The 23,981-nt window shown below is 32.7% G+C and overlaps 1 protein-coding gene across 1 annotated transcript in view; it reads left to right on the top strand.

Annotated features, from left to right (window-relative positions):
- Col24a1 (collagen type XXIV alpha 1 chain) overlaps window positions 1-23,981 on the top strand; it is a 379,962-nt gene that overhangs the window by 149,207 nt on the left and 206,774 nt on the right. Inside the window, exon 19 of the mRNA XM_071618609.1 lies at window positions 13,689-13,742. Coding sequence (XP_071474710.1) covers window positions 13,689-13,742 — 54 coding nt within the window. The remainder of the gene's footprint in view (window positions 1-13,688; window positions 13,743-23,981) is intronic.

Here is a 23,981-nt window from a genome sequence, read left to right as displayed (position 1 = left end):
GTAGTAGTAGTAATAGTAATAATAATATTACTGTAGTGAATTAGATCTGATTCTGTCTTCAAGGAGCTTATAGTCATACAATTAGTATTCAATCAAACTATATCAAAGGCTCCACTATCTCTATCTGTGTTTTTCCCAGGCATCAGGTTTGATTAGGTGTGATAAAATAAGAAGTCAAAATTGAATCATTCCTTTGAAGTTTGGAATCAATACAGTCCTTAAAAAAATTGTAAAATAGTCAAAGAATTTCTTGCCTGAGGCTCCTGATTTTCCTTTCTATATTATTTCTCTTAGGCATGAGTTCTTGTCCATCTTAGATATCCAGTGTGCTCTTTTTCTTCCTATAATTTGCCCTTCCCATATAAATCACTTTTTAGGGAAAGACATTAAAAATATATTTCATTCTAAATAGTAAATGCTTAAGATTTAACTGTAACATATTTCTCTGTCAAGGACATTTATACCTCAACACTTGAAAAGGAACCTGAAACTACCACAGTAAATATCTGTAGTGCTTATTTGTGGTGCTATTTATTGAGCAGGGAGAAATTTGTGGATGAGTGGAATATTCAGTGCTTTTCAAGTTAATCATACCATACCTAATGGTCATCTACTCAACCAACAAGGCAGGACAGGACTAGCCAACATTTCTGCTAGTGTCTTCTAGTCAGGAAGCACAGATATTTATAATACTTGGTTAAAGAAAAGTACTTTGAAGTGTTGTCATAAATGTGAAGTATTTGCCATTGGCATTGAAGAGAACTGTTCATCATTAAAGATAATCTGAATAAATATTCCTTCAACCCACTTCAAGGTTTTTTCCCTGTTCTTAATGTTTTAGTTATTATAAAAAAATTATTAAGTTACTGAAATAATGAAGTAAATCTATCTGTGCATCTAGGTCTTCATAGAACTCTTAAGTATTAGAGATGTCCAAATATAAAAACATCACTTGCTTTAAGATATAAAGTTTAGTTTTTCCTTATGTTTTTCTGTTTTTAATAAAAGCATATGGAAAATACTAAATAGGAATCTTTTCTATTTCTTTAAGCATAGTACTATCAGTTTTAAGCACAAATCCCATATGAACTCCCAGTTCTGGCAGCAGACTGCCTTCTAATGTGGTAGCAAGAGAGTTAGAGTGTTTGTTGATTCAGCTGTAAACTCCCCTAGGCTACTGAGATTGCCAAGTATTTGAATTTTGGATGATGTTCCTGGTAAGCAAGGCCAATTGTTTATCAAAAAAGTGATTCAACAGCACTAATCACAGAAATGCCAGAAGTGGCCAAGCAATGGGTCCTCTTTGTCCATCAGGGTGGTCTTCATTAGAGACAAAGACTGAAGCTAGTTTGGAGAGTTGGTTCATATCAAATAAAAGCATGCTTCTAAATGTCCATGTTAGCACTTTAGAGGACTTAATGGGAATATGCCAACCTGTGGCTAGCTGTTAGCTTATTAGAACTTAGTGTTAATGGATTCCTTTTACCTAAGCAGATTACTTCTTTGTTATCTTATATGAGTTGGATTTCATTGAGTAATTTTGTGTTTTCAGTTGTCACTCAAAAAATGGTGCTAAAAGTATGTGTGATTAAATCAACTGGTAAAAAATTATTTATTGTGTTCCTATTGTGTGCAAACTGTGCCCAGTAAAATTGTAGAATATATTTAAAAATAAAATATTATCCATAATTTAAGGAAATGAATAGTCTAGTTGGGAAACACAAAGTATATGTATAAAGAAAATAGATATCTAACAGCATACATATATGAATGTGAAGATATCATGTGAGAAGTAAGTAATTATTATATAGTTCAGTGATAGGAGAGAGATTAATGTAAAATGAAAGGATTAAAAAAGAATTTCCAGGGGAAAAAATGGACCTTGAGTTATATTGTTTGTGAAGAAATGGCTGGTAAAGAAGAGGAAATTCCAAGCAGGGTAAATCACATGAGCAAAGCATTAAAGAATCACATGATTATCTCAATAGATGCAGAGAAAGCATTTGACAAAATACAGCATCCATTCAGATTGTGACACTGAAAAACTATTAGAGAAGGAACAAGGAACATACCTCAACATTGTAAAAGCTATATACGAGAAACCCAAGGCCAACATCATTTTAAATGGAGAGAATATAAAAGCATTCCCTCAAAAATGCAAATCAAAACTACTCTATCATCTCACTCCAGTCAGAATGGTAGCTATTATGAAGACAAACAACAATAAGTGTTGGTGAGGATGTGGGGAAAAACTCATAACATTGCTGGTGGGACTGCAAATTGGTGCAGCCAATATGGAAAGCAGTATGGAGATTCCTTGGAAAATTGGGAATGGAACCACCATTTGACCCAACTATCCTTCTCCTCGGACTATACCCAAAGGGCTTAAAAACAGAATACTACAGGGACACAGCCACATCAATGTTTATAGCAGCCCAATTCCCAGTAGCTAAACTGTGGAACCAACCTAGGTGCCCTTCAGTGGATGAATGGATTTTTCAAATGTGGCATATATACACAATGGAATATTACTCAGCAATAAAAGAGAATAAAGTCATGGCATTTGCAGGTAAATGGATGGCACTGGAAAAGATAATGCTAAGTGAAGTTAGCCAATCCCAAAAAAACAAAATGCTGAGTGATTTCTCTTATATAAGGAGGCTGACTCATAATGGGGTAGGGAGAGACAGCATGGGAGGAATAGACAAACTCTAGATAGAGCAGAGGGGTGAGAGGGAAAGGAAGGGGGCAGGGGGTTAGCAATGATGGTGGAATGTGATGGACATCATTATCCAAAGTACATGTATGAAGACATGAATTGGTGTGAACATACTTTATATACAGAGATATGAAAGGTTGTGCTCTATATGTGTAATAAGAATTGTAATGCATCCCAATATCATGTATTTAAAAAATAAAATCAATTAAATTTTTAAAAATTAAATAAATCAGTTCTTTTCACTTTCAAAAAAGAAAAAAAAATCAAGGATGCACACTTTGACAACTTCTGTTCAACATAGTCCTTGAAACCCTAGCCAGAGCAATTAGATAAAAGAAAGAAATTGAAGGGCTATGAATAGGAAAAGAAGAGCTCAGGCTATCTCTATTTGCTGATAACATGATTCTATATTTAGAAGACCCCCCAAAAAAACTCCACCAGTAAATTTCTAGAACTCATAAATGAATTCAGCAAAGTAGCAAGAAGCTAAGATTTCATCTCACTCCAGTCAGAATGGCAGCTATTAAGAACACAAACAACAATAAGTGTTGGCAAGGATGTGGGAGAAAAGGCACACTCATACATTTCTGGTGGGATTGCAAATTTGTGCATCCAATATGGCAGTATGGAGATTCCTAGGAAAACTGAGAATGGAACCATCATTTGGCCCAGCTATCCCACTCCTTGGTCTATACCCAAAGGACTTAAAAACAGCATACTATGGGGACACAGTCACATCAATGTTTATAGCAGCACAATTCACAATAGCTAAACTGTGGAACCAACCTAGATGCCCTTCAGTAGATGAATGGATAAAGAAAATGTGGTATATATACACAATGGAATATTATTCAGCATTAAAAGGGAATAAAATCATGGCATTTTCAGGTAAATGGAAGGAGTTGGAGAATATAATGCTAAGTGAAGTTAGCCAATCCCATAAAACCAAATGCCAAATGTTTTCTCTGATTTCAGGAGGTTGATCATAATGGGACTGGGAGGATGGGTATGGGAGGATTATATGAACTTTAGATAGGGCAAAGGGGCGGAAGGGGAAAGAGAGGTGATATGGGGGTAGGAAAGATGGTAGAATGAGATGGACATCATTTCCCTAAGTACATATATGAAGACATGAATGGTGTGACTCTACTTTGTATACAACCAGAGATATGAAGAGTTGTGCTCTATATGTGTAATATGCATTACAATGCATTCTGCTGTCATATATATCAAATAAAAATTTTTTAAAAGATTATTTTTAAAAAAGGAGTAGGAAGCAAAATGAATACCACTAAGTCAATTGCATTCCTATACTCCAATGATGAATCAGCTGAAGGACAAATTAGGAAAACCATCCCATTCACAGTAGCCTCAAAAAAAAAATACTTAGGGATCAGTCTAACATAAGAGGTGAAGGATCTCTACAATGAAAACTACAAAATAATAAAGAAAGAAATTGAAGAAGACCTTAGAAGATGGAAAAACCTCCCGTGTTCTTGGATAGGCAGAATTAATATTGTCAAAATGGCCATATTACCAAAAGTGCTACACAGATTCAGTGCAGTTCCCATCAAAATCCCAATGATGTTCTTCATAGAAATAGGAAAATCAGTCATGAAATTTATCTGGAAAACAAGTGGCCCAGAATATCTAAAGCAATCCTTACTGAGAAAAGCAAAGCAGGTAGCATCATAATACCAGACCTTAAATTATACTACAGAGGCATAGTAACAAAAATAGTATGATAGTGGCACTAAAATAAGCAAGAAGACCAGTGTAACAGAATAAAAGACAGACAAATCTACAACAATACAGTTACCTTGTACTAGACAAACACACCAGAAATACACTGGAGAAAAGGTAGCCTCTTCAACAAATGGTGCTAGGGAAACTGGAAATCCACATACAGCAAAATGGAATTAAACCTGTTTCTCATCGTGCACAAAAATCAACTCTTAAGTGGATCAAAGATCTAGGAATTAGACCAGAAGCCCTAGTAGAAGAAAAGATAAACCCAACACTTCAACAGGAACTGACTTCCTGAACAAGACTCCTAAAGCACAGAAATAAAATAAAAAATCAATAAATAAGATGACATTAATCTATAAAGCTTATTCACAGCAAAAGAAACAATCAAGATCATGAAGAGAACCAACATAAATGAAGAAAATCTTTGCACCTGCACCTCAGATAGGACATTAATTTCTAGGATATATAAAAAATATTTAGAAAAAACTTAATGCCAAAAAACAATAACAAATAACTCAATAAATGGGCAAAGGAACCAAACAGACCCTTCTCAAAAGAAGAAATACAATTAATCAACATATCAAAAAAGTGTTCAACATCTCTAGGAATTAAAGAAATGCAAATTAAAACCACACTAAGATTCCATCTCACTGCAGTCAGAATGGCAATTATTGAGAATGTGTGTAATTACAAATGTTGGCAAGGATGTCAGGAAAAAGGAACTCATACATTGTTGGTGGGACTACAAATTGGTACAACCCCTCTGGAAAGCTGTATTGAGACCCTTCCAGAAACTAGGAATGGAACCACCATCTGACCCAGTTATCCCACTCCTCGGCATATATTCAACAGATTTAAGATCAGCCTAATACACTGACATAGCCACATCAATGTTTATAGCAGCACAATTCACAATAGCCAAACTATGGAACCAACCTATGGTTGCCCTCTAACAGATGAATGGATAAATAAACTGTGATATATTTACACAATGGAATATTACTCAGCCATAAAGAAGAATGACTTTATATCTTTTGCCAGTAAATAGGTGAATCTGGAAAATATCACGCTAAGTGAAATAAGCTGAACCCCAAATGCCAAAGGTCAAATATTTTTGCTGATATGTGGAAGCTAAACCATAATAAAGGCAGTGGGTGGGTAAGAAGTTGTTCAGTAGATTTGAAAAAGGGGAATGAAAGGAAGGGAGGGGGCACAGGAATAGGAAAGACAGTAAAATAAACCTAACCTAATTTTCCTATGTACACTATGAAAATACCTAAGTGAATCCCACCATAGTGCCAACCCACAAAAATGGGATCCTAATTTGAGTAAGATATATCCCATGATTATATAATTTTATCAAGATGGATTCACTGTCATTAACTAAGAAGAACCTATACATTTGTTTTCAAAGGTAGATAGTGATTACATACCATCTCCTCATAGCAATAAAATTTTGCTTTATTAATCAACTAACTTCCCACACTATGCCAAAAACATACACAGAAAATGATGAAATCTTTGAGATAAAGAGTCTTCAGAATATACATTCCATGAAGCTAGAAATTTTATTGTTGTTGTTGTTGTTACCTAATGTATATTCAGTACCAAGAATGGTGCCTGACATAACTCTGTTGAATGAGTAAACCGATAGATATTCTTTTTATTTATTTATTTATTTTTGGTACTGGGGATTGAACTCAAGGACATTCAACCACTGAGGCCACATCCCCACCCCTGTTTTGTAGTTTATTTAGAGACAGGGTCACACTGAGTGAGCTTTGAACGCCATCTTCCTGCCTCAGCTTCCTGAGCTGCTGGGATTACAGGCATGCGCCACTTCCCTGGATGGATATTATTTAATTAAGACATTCAGAAGAATTCTGAATAAGTTGGATAGATAGATATTGAGTACCTAAAATTATATTGATCCAAACACATGTATCAGATGATGACCATCCTGTTACCTCCAAAACAATTCTAAATCAAAAAAAAAAAAGTTCAATGAATAAATTCTACATTTTCTCTAAAGATCTTCAAATCATTACAAACTGTTATCTCTAAAAGAAAATGATTGTCTAAAATACCAAATACCAATTACCTCTTCTAAAAATTTTATTGAACTATAATTGACATCTAACAATTGCATATATTTAAATTATTCAAATTAATAATAATTTGATAATTTTTGACATGTATAAATTGTGAAACCATCACCAGAATCAAGATAGTTAACCCATCCATCAAATCCCCAAAGTTCCTTGTTCACCATTATAATCCTCATTTCTATCCTTTCTTCTCACTTCCTCCTCAGGCTATCATGAGAGGTCTGCTTTTTTTGTCATACAAATTAATTTTAAAATTAAATGCTTATTATAGTTTTGTGTGGCTTTTAGAAGAATTAATGTAGACTTTCCAATTGACTTGTGGGTTCCTTTAAGAATGATTTCAAAAATACTGTGAAAACTATTTAAGAGTCTTTATTTGGAACAGAGAATATATGTTGTTATCATAGGAATTTTAGTGCCTTTGTTGTTCTGAGGATTTTCTCTGATGAGTTTTTAGGATGCTACACATATGGAATTCAGCTGTGCTATATTTTCTGCTCAAGTATATGGAATTACTAAAGGGAAAATATATGAATAGGAATATCTGCAAAATTTTTCAACACTATCATAATAAAAACAATCTGTTTTTGATGACTCTTTAGATCTGAAACAGCAAAAGAGATTGAAAGAGAGCCAGATACCTAGATGAATTCTTTTGTTTTTTTAATGCATTCATTTTTCCAAAAGCTCATATTTTCTCCCTATGGTTTTCCCAATAAACAAAACATCTCCTTCATTTGCATGCTTCCTATGCTAAAGTTTAGTTTCTATAGTTAACTTGGAAAGTGAATTTATTACTTTGGCCCTTTTAAGTATTTTTGTTAGCATTTTGGATGGCTTATTCTCGCATAGAAAAGTTAATTTTAATCTTTTTTTTTTAAATTACATTCCTGCTTGGAATTCCCATATTGCTGATTTGATGTGTATTTCCACAAATGCTAGGGACCAAAATCTTATGACTATGCTGGATCCCTATCTCAAATCCAAATTCTCCCCTTAAAGAACCTCTCTTTCTTTGGATACATTCTTTCTTGTTTGAGTATGTTAAATTTCAGTTCTATAGAACTTATAATAATTTTGTGTGGGTTTTTCAGACAAAGGATAACTTTTGAAAATGCATAAGTAAAAATATAATTACTCAAATAGAATACATTTATAAATTTGGCCATTAATTCAGGTCATTGGATATTTATTTAATTTACTATATACTCAATACCAGACTAGGCTTTTTTTACTTTTCCCTTTAGGAATTCATAATTTACATATTGGTTTTATCTTTCTATGGCTATTTTTTCCAACAGCTATATTTATCTTTACTTTGTTCAGACTTACAAACTACTCAAGAAATAAGTTTAAGCCAAATCATACTGTGTTTTGTGTATTTCAAGTACAAAAGACATAAAAGCCAATGAGAATTGGAAATTTCCATAAGTTTTAAATGACCTAAGGGTTATCTATAACAATAGAATATTTTAAAGCTACCTTACAAAATATCAGAAAAGTTTGAATTATCCAAAATATGTACTTTATTTTTAAGCTGTTATTGTAATTTAACATGCTGTTTCCTCCAAAACAATACAAAATCTGAGCTTCACTAATTTTATCTGTGGGCTAATTCAATGAATAAAATCTTTTTTCTCTCTAAAAGTCTTCATATTATTATAAACTATTGCCTACCACAAGCAAGTCGTTATCTTGATCACCAGTATCAATTAGCTTTTGTGTTTTTTACAGTTTTTTTTGTAGGCATAATTAACATAAAATAAGCTGCACCTGCACTATTTAAATTGTATAATTGGATAATTTTTCACATATGTATAACCTGTGAACCATTATCAAATCAAGATAATGAGCTTTTCTGTCAAACCCAACAATTTCATTATTCACCTTTTATAATCCCTTCCTTCTGTGCCTCCTGCTCCTTCCTTTCCAGGCTACCTCTGATATGTTTATGTCACTATAGATTAATTTGTCTTTTCTAAGGAAATCTTTATATAGACGTATTCATATAGTATGTACTTTTGGGGTGGCAGTCGGTTTCTGGCTTCTTCACTTAACATAAACATTTTTAGATTCATGCAAGTTGTTTCATTTTATGCATATACCTTCATTGGTTTACTCATTGTATTTACTTATTTGTTGATTGTTTATCCACTTACTATTTTAACTGCAAAGACTATATATTTCAATAGAAAACAGAAACCTTATTGCTCCTATAGGAAAACTACTAACGTGTTCAATGTATGCAATAAAGTGTCTTATATTAATTCTGTTAGGATGCTAACTTTTGAGCTTTCTTATTTACTTCCAAATAAGAAAGACAATATTTTACTTTTATGATTTCCTAGGAAACTAATGAACTTTGCTAGTGCTTTGGTTCCCAGGTTTTGCTATAAAAAATGCATGTGAATTAGTCTCCAGCCTTTAGTGATTAGAAAATAATAAAAACTTTTGTTTTTACTGGAGAGAATGCTGAATCACTCTTAGTGCTACAAACAGATGTGAAAGGCCTGAAAATAGAAGACACATTTGTATTTATTATTTTTAAAGCTACTTCATTTTTCTGCTTCTTGGTAAAAATTGGTGGTCACACTATTTCTACTAAGAAGACACCAGAAGTCAGGTTGTTCTTCCTTTTTCTCACTAACCCATAATATTTTCAATTGTGATATGATGACTTAGTTAAGATACTGAAGTATGGTGTGGGCGAAAATGTTTTGACTTGTCAACATCAATGTTATTTTGAATTTAAAAAATGAATTAAAGCATCTTTATTAGATTTTTGTTTTGATTTTTGTTTTTATTTTTCTTATATATTTTATGCCAACATAATTTTTAAAGTAGAAAGTGTAGATTCTAATATTATATTTTCTACTTTTTAATCTGTAAACTTTCTGAAATTTTGTTGCTTTGCAAAGATGCCCATGTCCTGTAGTTTGATTTACAGTTTGAGAACTAGATTTAAGCATTAAAAAAGTTTCCTTGGTAGATATGTTATCATTAAAGTTGATCGAGTTAACTCTAGTTTTTATACTTTAAAATGTCTTACTTAAAGTCAAGCTCTCTACTCAGAAATAACTCAGGTATGAATTTTTACAATAATGAAAAAGTTCTTTGGCCAAGTTTCTAAGCTATCCTGTGTACAAAGGTAATGTGTTTCTGAGCATTTCAATATAGTTTTAATTTTAAAATATTTAACTTACTTGACTATAATATGAGATCAGATTTATTGACATCTTTTATCTTGTTCTCTTTTTTCTTTGGAATTTTATTTGTTTTTAATATTCCTTTACTAATATTTTAACTCACTAAAGGATGTGACTCAGTGGTAAAGTGTTTGCCTATCGTGCACAAAGCCATTGGTTCAATCTCCAACGTGGCAAATCAAAATAAGGAGAAAAGATTCACACATATATTAAATCTATTAAATCACCTTAGTAATTTTTCTTACTGTTTTATTGAGCTGGATGTGGTGACACATGCCTATAATCCCAGAAAATTGCAAAGCTGAGGCAAGAGGATGGCAAGTTCAAAGGATTCAGCAACTTAGTGAGGCCCTAAGCAACTTAGTGAGACCTTGTCTTAAAATAAAAATAAAAAGGCCTGAGAATGTTGCGCAGTGGTTAAGCACCACTGGATTCAATCCCTGGTACCCAAATATATAAATAAAATTTTTAAAAGCCCACAGAGAACTCTATGAAACATGTATATCACATATAATTATAAGACAAATACCCTGGTAAGTACCACAAAGGTAGAACTGCCAGTTAATCCAGCCAACCACAAGTTCATCTCTCTTACTCAAATTAAGCAGTTCCTCACTGTTTTTCTTTCATATTCTATTACTTAAGTATGCATCCTTAAAAATAATTGTTTAGGCATGTGTGTTTTATTTTCTAAATGTTTTGTTTCAGTCAGCTATTTCATAATTATGACTAAAAGACACAACCAGAACAACTGTAAAGGAGGAAAAGTTTATTTGAGGGCTCACAGCTTCAGAGGTCTTAGTCCATTGACAGCAGGCTCCATTCCTCAGGCCTCAAGGTGAGGCTGAACATCATGGCAGAAGAGTGTAGCAGAGGGAAGTGGCTCACATGATGATCCGAAAGCTGAGAGAGAGAGAGACTCCACTTGCCAGATACAAATATATACCCCCAAGTCACACCCCCAGTGCTCCACCTCCTACAACCACACCCTACTTTCGGTTACCATTCAATTAATCCCATCAGGTGATTAATTAATTAATTGGGTTAAGGCTCTTGTAACCCAATCATTTCTTGTCTGAATCTTCTTGTGTTGTCTCACATGTGAGTTTTTGGGGGACACCACACATCCAAACCATCACATCTTTCAATCTACCAATTCTCCCCCATTCCAAATTTTCCCCTTAAAATTTAGTTGTTGAAGCTCCCCCATCACTTGGCCTATAAAGTTTTGCTTAGTCTAATTTTGTTACGGACTCATGGTGTAATTCTGATAATTCTTTGTCCTGTGTTTTTCTTGAAAATTGGTTGTCATATTACAGAGTCCTGACCATATTCATGTTTGTTTGTTTCTTTGTTTTGGCAAGAAAATGGGTGATAGTGTGTTCTTTCATCAAGTAGCACATAATGTCTAGTATCTCTCTTTTCTGTGTGTGTGATGTTAGTAACAGTTTAAACTCAGTGCCAAATCCATTACATCATTTGCAGGATTGCAAAATGAATGGTTTTTTTAAAACTCTATTATTTTTTATTTATTGGCTGAAATATATTTTTATCTATTATTTGGATAATAAAGGTAAAGTATATATAGGAAAGGAAAAATAAATGCTTGGTGGTTCACCTTTTTTTAAACTACATTTCCAGATAGAGTTTTCTCCCTTTCATCTTTATACACGGGAAGTTTTTGTTGTTGTATTTTGACAACAGGCTTCCTTACTTCCTTGTATTATGATGTGACAAGGTGTTCTAGGATCATCTGGAAAATGGACAAGCTATGAATTTTTCCATGGTGATGCTATGAACCAGGGTCTGAACTGGTTGTAAACTAGTACTAAGGGATCAAAAGTGGCAAGCAGACATGTTGTCTTCTATTTCCAAAGAGGTCAGTCAGTCAACAGCAGCAAATTTCTGCCAGATTTTGTCCTAGTTGGTGGGAATAGAGTTGTGAATGGTATATTGTACTTGAGCAGTTTACAACCTGATAAGGAAAATAAAATAGGCCAAAACCCCAGGTTAAGTGCTTATGTTGGACTTGAGAATAGTTTGTGAGTTCTTAGGGAGTAAAGAAGTATTTAAAGATGAAGTATAGCTTTTTGGCTTGGAAATTTGTGGATAAGGGTAAAGAGGAAATGCAGAATGAGAGAGGAACATACTGGAGAAGATACTCTGTTCAAATTTGACAACTCACTTACAATAGAAACTAGAGCAGAGGTGTCTTGATACAAGTTGATGGCGATTTTCCCCCTTAAATAAAGCAACGAAGGGTGTGTTCAAGAGAAAGTGATTAGTGAAGCAATCAACAAGTCTATATTAAGGATATCCATAATAACTGTTCCAAAATTTCTAGAAATCTAATCTGGTGCTTAGTATTTGAGGTACCACTACCTTTTCTTTTGTCAAAAGTATCCCTGACTTTACTTTTTCTCCACAGAATCCAAGTTTTAAATCAGGCTTTTAATCTGTCAAAGCATATCTGTTTTAATCCAGTCTTGAGGAATAAGCATCACTTTTTAAATTTGTTTTTCTTTTTTTAAAAAAATTTTATTATTGGTTGTTCAAAACATTACATAGTTCTTGGCATATCATATTTCATACATTTGATTCAAGTGGGTTATGAACTCCCATTTTTACCCCGTATACAGATTGCAGAATCACATCGGTTACACATCCACTGTTTTACATATTGCCATACTAGTGTCTGATGTGTTCTGCTGCCTTTCCTATCCTCTACTATCCCCCCTTCCCTCCCCTCCCCTGAACTAGTTTTGCTGTCCCATCTTACTTGTTGGGTTTTTACCCCCATCACATTTATCCCTTAACTAAGCTACCTATTCTGGCTGACATTAATATTTTATCTTCAGCCTTCTTTGCTTTTAAAGTTGCTGGCATCCATGAGGCACTGGATTCCATCCTCAGCAACACATAAAAATAAATAAAGTACATGTACTATCTCCATGTACAACTAAAGAAAAAAGAGTTGTATTTGATTGTTGCATTTTCCTTACTTTTTCCCCTTTTGTTCATGTCAATGAGAAACACTGAAACAACTGTGTGATAAAATCAATACAAATGAAACCATAATTATTAGCTTATCATTATTGAAATTAATCATAGTGTATCAAATTTTGATTCAATACTTCAGTATGAATTTTAATCTACCTATTTTAGAGTAACATCTTAGGACTTTGCTTAGATTTTATTAGCATTATGATTCGCTTCTGTTTCTGGAAATAATTTTAGATTGATAGTATTATTTCCAAAAAAGTAAAAATGTTATTCTTGTGCAATATGAGCATAAGTCAAAGATTTTGTTATCAATTGATGATGAAACCAGTAAGACACTGAGTTCAAATTGCATTTTGGGAGCTGAGTATTTATAGACAATTAAATATGGGATGTTACAATAAGATAGTTAGATACAAAATTTACTAATACCCTGTATATTAAGCCATATTGTTTGTTTTGAGTGTTCTTTTTTCGAACCAAACTATCAAAAACTCTACACGTTCACATATAGTTATTATACAGTGAATCTAACATAATAAATTCATCTAATCCTCAGTGGCCCTGTTTTCTATGGGGTGTTGAAAGGATATGACACACTCCTTTTTTGCCTCACATTCAAGTTGTTAATATTTTTTTAGTAAGATTTCCATTCTCTTACATTGGATCAATGAATTTTCTTTAGGTTTGAGGATTGTTTGTGTAATTGATAAAGTAAGCTCTGTTTTAGTATACTTTGTTTTATATTCCAATGTTAAACAACTATCTAATGTGATCTTTAAAATAGTGATCTTTTGAAGAGTATAAGTTGCTTTAAGTGGGCATGAAAGGAAAAGGATGTTTTTATATTCTTAATAGATTTAAAGTAATTTGATATGGAATAAACTCTATTTTTATATCCTCTAGGGTTTTCCAGGAGATATTGGGGTTCCTGGACAAAATGGCCCTGAAGGACCAAAGGTAAAAAAAAAGTCTGATATGGATATCTAATCTCAATTCTCAATGAATGGGAAAATGAAAAAGGAACTTATGAATATCAGAACACTTAAGACACTTTTTGATGTCAGGATTCAGGTAACTGAAAATGGTTTTCCTGATTTGATATAGAATCAGTTATTATTAGGATAATGTTTTGACTCATATAACTCACTCAAAAAATATTTTGTTGAAGATATGGAAAAGCACATAAAAATTCTGAAAAGCCATAGCATATGAATAATGAATGAGAATTTTCTGATCATTAAAAGTCTTTAGGGCCAATAACATATAACTGATTAAAATAAAAGAAAACCTATGGTATCCTGGAACCTTTACATAGCACAAAAGAGCTAATGAAACATAATAATCCATAATATCCTTTGCTGTTATTGTGTCATATACTAGGAATTACCCATAGAAAATTTAAATACTAAGCTTTGCACACAGGCTACCATAAAATCTGGGCATTATAAGCAAATATACATTGTGGATAAAGTTATGAAAAAATGAATCCTGGAAGAGTGGCAAGTTATGAAATATAGTTGGAGTGGAAGGTGTCAATTGAGGGGAAGTGGGGAAGGATAGGAGAAACTGGAAAAGAAATTAGTAGCTGTGTTTGATAATGTAACTGTACTATACTGTATAATGCATACAGCAGTAAATTTATAGAAGTCATTTAATTTTTATAGCAGCATTATTATATATTACCCCATTTACAAATTAATAAGTTATTCACTCACAATTAAATAAATATCAAGTGGCATACCCAGAATTTTAACACGGATCTGATTGCCAAGTCTAAGCTATAAACAGCTTAGCTTGGGAATTAAAATGTGGAGAACATTCATTATCATGTTGAATAGTTTCTACTTTATCCTATGAGCATCACAAAGTAATCAAATATATTTAAGTAGTAAAGTATCCTACATGGTTTATTTTTTGAAAATATACCTCATATGTCATATGTTTTAAAGATCGGGGGAGGGGAGGGGAGGGGGGATAGTAGAGGATAGGAAAGGCAGCAGAATACAACAGACACTAGTATGGCAATATGTAAATCAATGGATGTGTAACTGATGTGATTCTGCAATTTGTATACGGGGTAAAAATGGGAGTTCATAACCCACTTGAATCAAAGTGTGAAATATGATATATCAAGAACTATGTAATGTTTTGAACAACCAACAACAACAACAAAAAAAAAACAACTGTCCAAAAAAATAAATAAATAAAGATCGGAAAAACTGAAGGCATGGACATAAATTGTAAAAAGCTAGGCAAAAACTGATAGAGCTCTGAAACAACATTCATTCATTTATCTATTCAGCAAATTTTGCTGAATATTTGCTATCTCTTATATTTAAGAGAGCAATTGTGCTATACCCTAAGGCTACAAAATGAAAAATCTTCATCCCTACTTTCAAGAAATGAAATCTAGATACACATAAAAGCCTTTATAATATAAAAATGAATAGTGAATACTATATAATACATAATGCTTTGAGAGAAAAAGATATAACTTGAGCTGACATTGATGAACAATTAAAAATTTCCAAAGCATCTAAATGAGATGTATAGCATTCAGGAATAGGAAACTAGTGAAGCAATGAAGATATAATATTTGGAAAATATTTAAACTAAAAGTTATGCATTGTTTATATGAAATTAAAATTTAACTGGGCATTTGTATTTTGTCTGAAAACACTATGTGCCACTTACAAGGTTATCCCTATAGGCAACAATTTTTCTTCCTGTCTTCATTTAAGTATCCTCTGCCTGTTCATGTTCAACGTGTTTTGCATCAACTTCTGTCCCAACTCCTGAACAACCTCATGCCATTAATTAAAACTGCTATCCCAAATTCTCCTTTGACTCAATATTTCCCCTCTTGGAAAAACCATTCCCACTACCAATATTGTAGTTTAGGCCCTTTTTATTTTTCCCCCAGAATTAACGTACCACAGTTATTCTCCTTTCCTGCAGACTGGCATTTCTTTAAATCTTTGGCCAAGCACTGATGGAATAATCTTTGTATAGATCTGATTATATTGCTCTTGTGCTTAAATCCTTCAGTGATCTCTATAGTTTCTAGGTTAAGGCTTGTATTTCTTTACTTTTAATACAAGGGTCTTTATGACCTAACCTTTTCTCTGTATTCACATAATCATATTTATCATCAGTGCTTTAAAAGCATCACTTCAGCCAAACTATTTAGATGACCAGACCATGCCATACTTGTTTAAATCTCACAGCTTTTTTCATCTGAATACCTCTCTGCCTTCCTTGCCCTTCTTCTTCTAATATCTATACATCACATACCATATTATACAGACAGCTTTCCTTGTTCCTCCCAAATCTAATTAAGATCTTTCCTTGTATTACTGAAAAAAGAAATCAAGCACTTATCTTCATATATTATACCTGTTGTGGTACTTAACTGTCTCTCTATTATACTATATTAAAGAAGAGTCTAGTGGATTTTATGTACATCACAATAACCAGAAAAATATGCAAAACACAGAATGGGAACTCAATTACTGTAGGTTGATTGCTTGAATGACTGTGGATAAAAGCTATTTTGGAAATAGAAACAAGACAGCTTAGTAACTTATTAAATGAAGGTGAGAGAAGTAGTCAAATGTAAAACTGAGGCTGATTTAGGCTACTGATGTCATTGAACCTAAAATAGGAAAGAAGTAGAATGATTCTGACATAACTTTTCTATGCACATATATGAATACACCACAGTGAATCTCAGCATCATGTACAACCACAAGACTAGGATCCTATTTAGAATAAGATGTACTCCATGTTTATATAAATATGTCAGATTATACTCTATTGTCATGTATAACTAAAACAAACAAGTTTAAAAGGAGCTAAAAAGGGAATATAGAAGGACTTTTTGGTTTGGAGGATGAGGAAGACGAAATTTTATTCTAGGGGGGTCTTAGTCTGAGGTATCTATATGAAATCTACACAGAAGTAATTAACAGCTAGTAGTAAAGCAAGATGAAAGTGCAAACAGTAGCATAAAGAGAAGCTGAGGAAGATAATATAGATGGTGGAGTTGAGGTTTTTCATGTTTTCCTTAACCCTTCACATCAACAAACTTGGAACCTTGAAACTTGATACATAATACATATATAAATCCATTTATTTATTCATTTGTTCAATAATTAATTCATTTGACCTGCATTTAGTTTTTCCTGTGTGTTAAGCCAAGTACTAAATTTGAGATTATAAAGATTTCTATCTAAACTGGTCCCTGAATGAGACAAAAAAATTCATTTTGTTAGAAGTGCTATAAAAAAGAGTTGATGACATGCTGTGAGAGTCTCAATATGAGCAACAGATTTTTGTTTCAGGAAATTGGGAAATACTTCAGGAGGAGTAATTGTTCAACTTAATGTCGAAGCATGCATATTATACTAGTTGAAAAACCAGATAGCTTGCAAAATTGTTTAAAGTTTAGAGATTTTGTTTTGAAGTTTTGTCCAAAAAAATGTCAGTAAACTAAAGAAAGCCAACTGAACTGTTTATTTAATATGATTACAATAGTGATCTTTATAACTTCCTTCTCACTACTTCTGTTATTCTTAAAAGTGAAATGTTTAAAGTGAGTTAAATGATCTGAAAACTAGACGTTATATTGAACACTAATAGTTGTATTTCCAGTGCGTGATGATTTTGATTTTCTCTTACATTATCTTAATTTATTCAACAGACATGAACTTATAGCACCAACAATGTGAGACAAATTAATTTATACTCATCACTGAATCTTAAAACAATATTTTAGAAAGTATGATTTTATCTAAAGAACCAAAAATTTTAAGGAAAGAAGAATATAATCTTGTGTTCTATAAGTTGAGAAAAATCTATTTTGGTCTATTTCCCTGGTCCTTCCCATTTGCCTTGAATTTTTTTTTTTCAGGAAATAGAGGCAAACATACTGACCCTGTTGACATGATGTGTTTCTTTAGCTGCATATACTATGTCATATACGCATCTCAAAACTTCCTTTATTTTGATATATATGTCTTATTTGGAAAGGGAATAATATAAATTACTAAAGGTCTGTCGAGCCTATACCATGTTGACATCAAGAAAATCATGTGCTCTGTATTAAAACAAAATTACCATCTTTGCAAATTGGATTCTTTCCAGAACCATTTGACAGTTCAAGAAGCCTTTATTTTTTCTTAATTTTTCTGCCAGCTAACTAAAAAATTCAAACTAGCATTGGGAACTTATGTTAAATGTGGTTCTACTGACTGTAGAGTAGTATGTGTATGTATATTTGTATAGAGATACTAAACGTACTTCTGTTAAGTCTTCTTGAGAGCCCCCCAGTTTGGTAGTCTGCTTTCAGAAATCACAAAGCATTAGCAAAGCCACATCCTTTTCTGCTTACTTCAGAAAATAAGAGGACCTAATAAATATCCTCTGTCTAGACAACAAAGGAATAATATATTTGTTGCTTTGATGGTTTGTGTTTTTACTTTGGTTATGGTATTAGACATGTCAAAACTGACTTATTGTCTCTCATATAACAACCCCAAGTAATTTCCAAAGAAGGCCTACTATTTATTTTGCAAAATATATGAAAATAGCTTTTACACTATATCCTTACAGCATGCCATGTGTTTATCAGTGTGGAGGAAAGCTAACTTGATAATAGAAAGACGCATAACAAGATCACATCAACTCAGTCCTGGATATTTACATTCCATCCCCTAAGTCAAGATTTTAATCACAGATTTCTTATATTAACCATTTTATTCTCCAGGCAGCATTTACTCAACTGAGAAGTATTTATTGAGTTTGTATAACAGGCAAACATTGTACTGTGTTACTGTTTGTTCTGTGTTAAGTAGTGACTTGAAAACAAGATTAAGACATGGTCTTCTCTGTACTAGGGATTTATAGTCATCTGTAAACACAAGTCTGCCACATGTGAAAAGTTAAAAAGTATAATAACTAGGCAACATGATAAGAGAGTAGTGAGGACTTCAAAGAAGAGAGTAGTCTCTATGGCAATTTTTCTGAAATTGAGATTTCAATTTCAGAAAATTGGAGAAATTGAGATTTATTTAATATGAAGAAATTGAGATTTAATTTGGAGGAATTGAATTTGGCCAAGTGGAGCCAAAAAGTAAGACATACTAAACAACAGGTATAAAATCAGCACAAACATAGAAGGCAGGAGTAAAACTGTCTGACTAAAAGAAGCCTGTTTATGACAGACATTAAATATGAATTTGAGGAACTTGAATACTAACAAGCCCATGGAAGGTTTTTGTGTGTGTAGTTTTAAAAACAATTGTAACATGTAACTTAGGTTCTTACATTTTTCAACATTGCAGTATTATATGATAATACTTCATATGTAAATATATTATTGTACAGCAGATCTCTTTTTTTCATCTTGCATGACTGAGATTCTATACTCACTGAAGAACAACTTCTCATTGCCCCCTGCCCCAGTCCCTGGCAACCACAATTCTACTTCTTATTTCTATAATTTTGGACTATTTCAGTTACTTCCTAGAAATAGAATCATGTGGTATTTGTTTTTCTGTGACTGACTTATTTCACTTAACATAATGTCTTCAAGGCTTGTGTGTCTTATAGCATATGATAGGAGTTCCTTTTTTATGACTGGATAATATTCCATTGTTTGTATGCATCACACTTTATTTCATTCATCTGTAAATGGATATTTAGATGATTTACCCTCTTAGCTATTATAGATAAAGCTTCCATGAATGTAGGAGTGCAAGGTGCAAGTCTCTTCGGGACCTTGTTTTCAATTCTTTTGAATATGAATAAAGACCCCAAAGTCCTTTGCTCATTTTTTAGTTGTGTTGTTTGTGGCTTTACTATTGAATTATAGAAAACCATATTTTGTATCTTAACCCCATATCAGATATATGGCTTATAGATTTTTTCTCCCATTCTTATGTTGGCTTTTATTTTGTTGCTTATTTCCTTTTCTGTGTAGAAGCTTTTTAGTTTGATGTAGTTTTATTTGTCTTTTTTTGCTTTTGTTGTTAGTGCTTTTGGTGTCATATCCAATAAATCATTTTAAGACCAATGTTATGAAAATTTTCCCCTACCTCTTTGTTTTATAATTTTCATTCTCACGTTTAAGTCTAATTCATTTTGAGTTGATTTTTGTGTATGATGTAACAATAAGGATTCAAATTTTATTCTTTTCCATGTGCATATACAGTTTTCTCAACACTGTTGAAAAGACTATCCTTGTGTAGTCTTGTCACGCTTATGGAAGATCATTTGTGTTATTCTTGGATTTATTTTTGATTTCCCTGTTCTGTTCCATTGACCTGTATGTCTGTGTACTTTTATGCCATTACCATTTTATTTTGATTTTGAAGCTTTGTAATATGTTTTGAAGTCAGTAAACATGAAACTACCAGCTTTTTCCTTCTTTTACAAGATTGTTTTTGAAATGGGGGCGGGGGGGTGGTCTGTGTTTGTCAGCTCCTTATTGCATGAACAAAATACCTAACAAGAATAAATTAGAGGAGGAAAAGTTTAATTTGGCTCTTGGTTTCAGAGGTTTGGTCCATGGTTGGCTGACTTCATTGCTCTGGGCCTAAAGTGAGGCAGAGCATTATGGTGGGAGGGTGAGGGAGAGGAAAGCTTCTCACCTCATGACAGCCAGGAAGCAGAGACAGAAATTAAACTCACAGAGACAAAACATAACCCCCTAAAGCATATGCCCAGTGACCTACATGCTGTAGCCATATCCTACCTTCCTATAGTTACCGCCCAACACAGTAGTGGATTAATCCACTGGTTATGTTTCAGTTCTCATAATCAAATCGTTTTGCTTCTGAACATTCTTGCATTGCCTAACATGAATTTTCAGGGTGGGTGGGGTACACCTCATATTCAAACCATAACAAAAGTCCTTCATGGTTCTAAAGCTATATGATTTTTTTTTAATGGATACCAGGGATTGAACTCAGGAACACTCAACCACTGAGCCACATCCCCAGTCCTATTTTGTATTTTATTTAGAGCTGGGGATCTTAATGAGTTGCTTAGCACCTTGCTTTTGCTGAGGCTGGCTTTGAACTCACAATCCTCCTACCTCAGCCTCCCAAGCCACTGGGATTACAGGCATGCACCACTGAGCCCAGCTGAGCTATGTGAATTTTAGGACTACTTTTTCTTCTGCAAAAGACAATCCTGGAGTTTGATCGTGATATCACTGACTCTATTGATCAAGTTCAGTAGTGTGGACATTTTAACAATCCATTAATAGCATGTCTTTCCCTTTATTTGTGTAATCTTTAATGTCATTCAGCAGTGCTTTATAGCTTTCAGTGTACAAGTCTTTCACTTCATTGGTTAAATTTATTCCTATGTTTTTTTTTATCACTTTTGAAGCAACTATAAATGGAATTGTTTTTCGATTTCCTTTACAAATTGTTTGTTGTTAATATGTTGATTTTGTATTTGGCAACTTTGGTAATTTCATTTGTTTCTAACAGTTTTGTTGTGGAATTGTTGATGTTTTCCACATATAAGATCATGTCTTCTATGACTAGAGATAATTTTACTTCACCCTTTCTAATTCACATGCCTTTTATTTCTTGTCTAGTTGCTCTATCTAGGACTTTCAATACTATGTTGAATAGAAGTGATGATAATAGGCTAGTTTTCCTTCTGCTATTAATTTTGAGTTTCATTCCATTGTAGTTGGAAAAAGATAATTGGTATGATTTTAGTTGTCTTAAATTTGCTAAGAATAGTTTTCTGATCTAACATGATTTATACTATAGAATGTTACTTATATTCCTTATGTAAAATAATGAATTTTCTACTGCTTTTAGATGCAGATGTTCTATGTATGTCTGTTAGGTCCATTTGGTCTACACAGTCATCCCCTGTTGTCTGTGTGAAATAGGTTCCAGAACCCCTATGCATCCCCAAATCTGTGGTGCTCAAGTCCTTCATATGAAATGACATTATATATATAAAATATGTATGTGTGTATATATATATTATATACATGTACATATTATTTAAAAGATGTATATAACCTATGTAAATATATATATATATATATATATATATATATATATAATCTCTATATTACATGTAATATCTAACATAATGTAAATGTTATGTAAATAGTTGTTATACTACACTGTTTAGGGAATAGTAACAGGGAAAAGGTCTGAACATGTTCAGTGCACATTAAATTTTTTTGAAATATTTTGTGATCTATGGTTAAATCTTCAGATGCAGAAACTGCTGCCTATAGTCTAGTTCATTTCCTGTGTATTTCCTTACTGGTCTGTCTGGAATTGAAATTGAAATCTACTGTTATTGTGTTACTATATCTCCTCTCACTTTTGTGAACACTATGTGTATCCTCAATCTAAAGCAAGTCTTTTTTGACAGCATATAATTGGATCTTGCATTTTAATTTATTCAGTTGCTCTGTCAATTTATTAGAGTTCAATTTACTCACATTTAAAATAATTGTGATAGAAAGAATTTACTTTTGTCATTTTGTTAGTTTTTTTCCTATTTATGGGGGTTTTATCCGTTTTGCTGTCTTTTTGTTTCACACATGGTTTTTATTCCTTTTTCATTTTCTTTTGCAAGTCTTCTATAGGAATATTCTCTGTAGTTACTATAAGACTTACATAAAATACAGTTATAGCAATCTATTTTAAACTGATAGTAATTTGACTTTAATTTCATATAAAAACTCTACACTTTTATTCCATGGAAGATTTTTAGAGCTGTGAGATGATGAAGGAGAAGTTTTAGGAAAAATAATAATGGTAAATTATCAATATGAATGAGTGGTGCTGATAAGTGAATTATCAGTTCAGAAACTGTTGTAAACATTAATCAATGTATGATGTATAAGTAGAAAGGAAACTTACTGAATCCTTGTTTTATTCCATGTATTGTTTTATTTATTTCTAGAGAAACTTTATTATGCTAGTGGTAACATGATTCTATAGAAAAGAAAACCAAAGTTATATACCTAGTAAAACTCAATTTATGGTTGTAGGCATTTTATATATTTTTTTAAATCAGGTTTTGTTTGGTTTGGTTTGGTTTTAGTTTTGGTTTTGGTATGAGGGATTGAACCCAGGAATGCTTCACCACTGAGCCACATCCCCAACCCTTTTTTATATCTTATTTAGAGACAGGGTCTCGCTGAGTTGCTTAGGACCTCGATAAGTTGCTGAGGCTGGCTTTGAACTCGTGATCCTCCTGCCTCAGTCTCCCAAGCTGCTCAGATTACAGGCATGCACCCCCACACCTGGAAAAATCAGGTTTTTAACATGATAAACTCACTACATAGATTTACAATCTAATTGACACTACTGTTGATAGACTTTTATGGCCTTTTTTTTTTTTTTTGGTTAGTTCCACAAATGTTGATTGTTTGTCAAAAGACTGTGCAAACTTGCATTTAGAGTTTCTGTGCTCTATACTTGGCTACCAGATCAAATTTGCTAATTTAACAAATTTAAGTATTTGCTAATTTAAGTATTCTTTATTCTTATGATTTTGTCTGCTTAATCTATTAATTATTGAGAAAAGTATGTTAAAATTTTCCTGAGGGGCTGGAGTTGTGGCTCAGTGGTACAGTGCTTGCCTAGCATGTGCGAGGCCCTGGGTTCGATCCTCAGCACCACATGAAAATAAATAAATAAAATAAAAGTATTGTGTACAACTAAAGCAGTACATATTTTTTTAAAAATTTCCCGAAAATAGATTTTCTTTATCTGTTATTAATATTCAGACTTTATGTTATTACATGAATATAATTGAGAGTTTATTTTTGTGAAGAATATAGCTTTTTATTATTTTTAGTGACTTACTTAACTTTAATAATCTGTTTTACCTTAAAATCTATTGGATCTAATATGAATATAATGAGCTATTTTGAGTCAGTAAATCCTTTGCATATCTTTTGTGGATATGTGTGTGAGCTTCCAATCTTCCTATATTTTTATATTTTAGGTATATATCTTATAAATAGAATATAACTCTATGCTTTTTCTTAATTCAGTTTTTTAAATTCATTTAAGATTATTTGGTTTTGGAAAAGGACAGACAAGCAGCCTAGGTTTGCCTTCTTCCCTAACGGTTTGATTAGGGCTCTTGGACAATGGTGCCACCCAGGGTAAATAGCTATATTCACAGAGCAAAGGG

The sequence above is a fragment of the Marmota flaviventris genome, chromosome 10, assembly GCF_047511675.1.
Source record: "Marmota flaviventris isolate mMarFla1 chromosome 10, mMarFla1.hap1, whole genome shotgun sequence".
In the NCBI taxonomy this organism is placed as follows: Eukaryota; Metazoa; Chordata; class Mammalia; order Rodentia; family Sciuridae; genus Marmota; species Marmota flaviventris.
The sequence above is the reverse complement of the archived record's forward strand: the minus strand, read 5'-3'. Positions and strand labels throughout refer to the sequence as shown.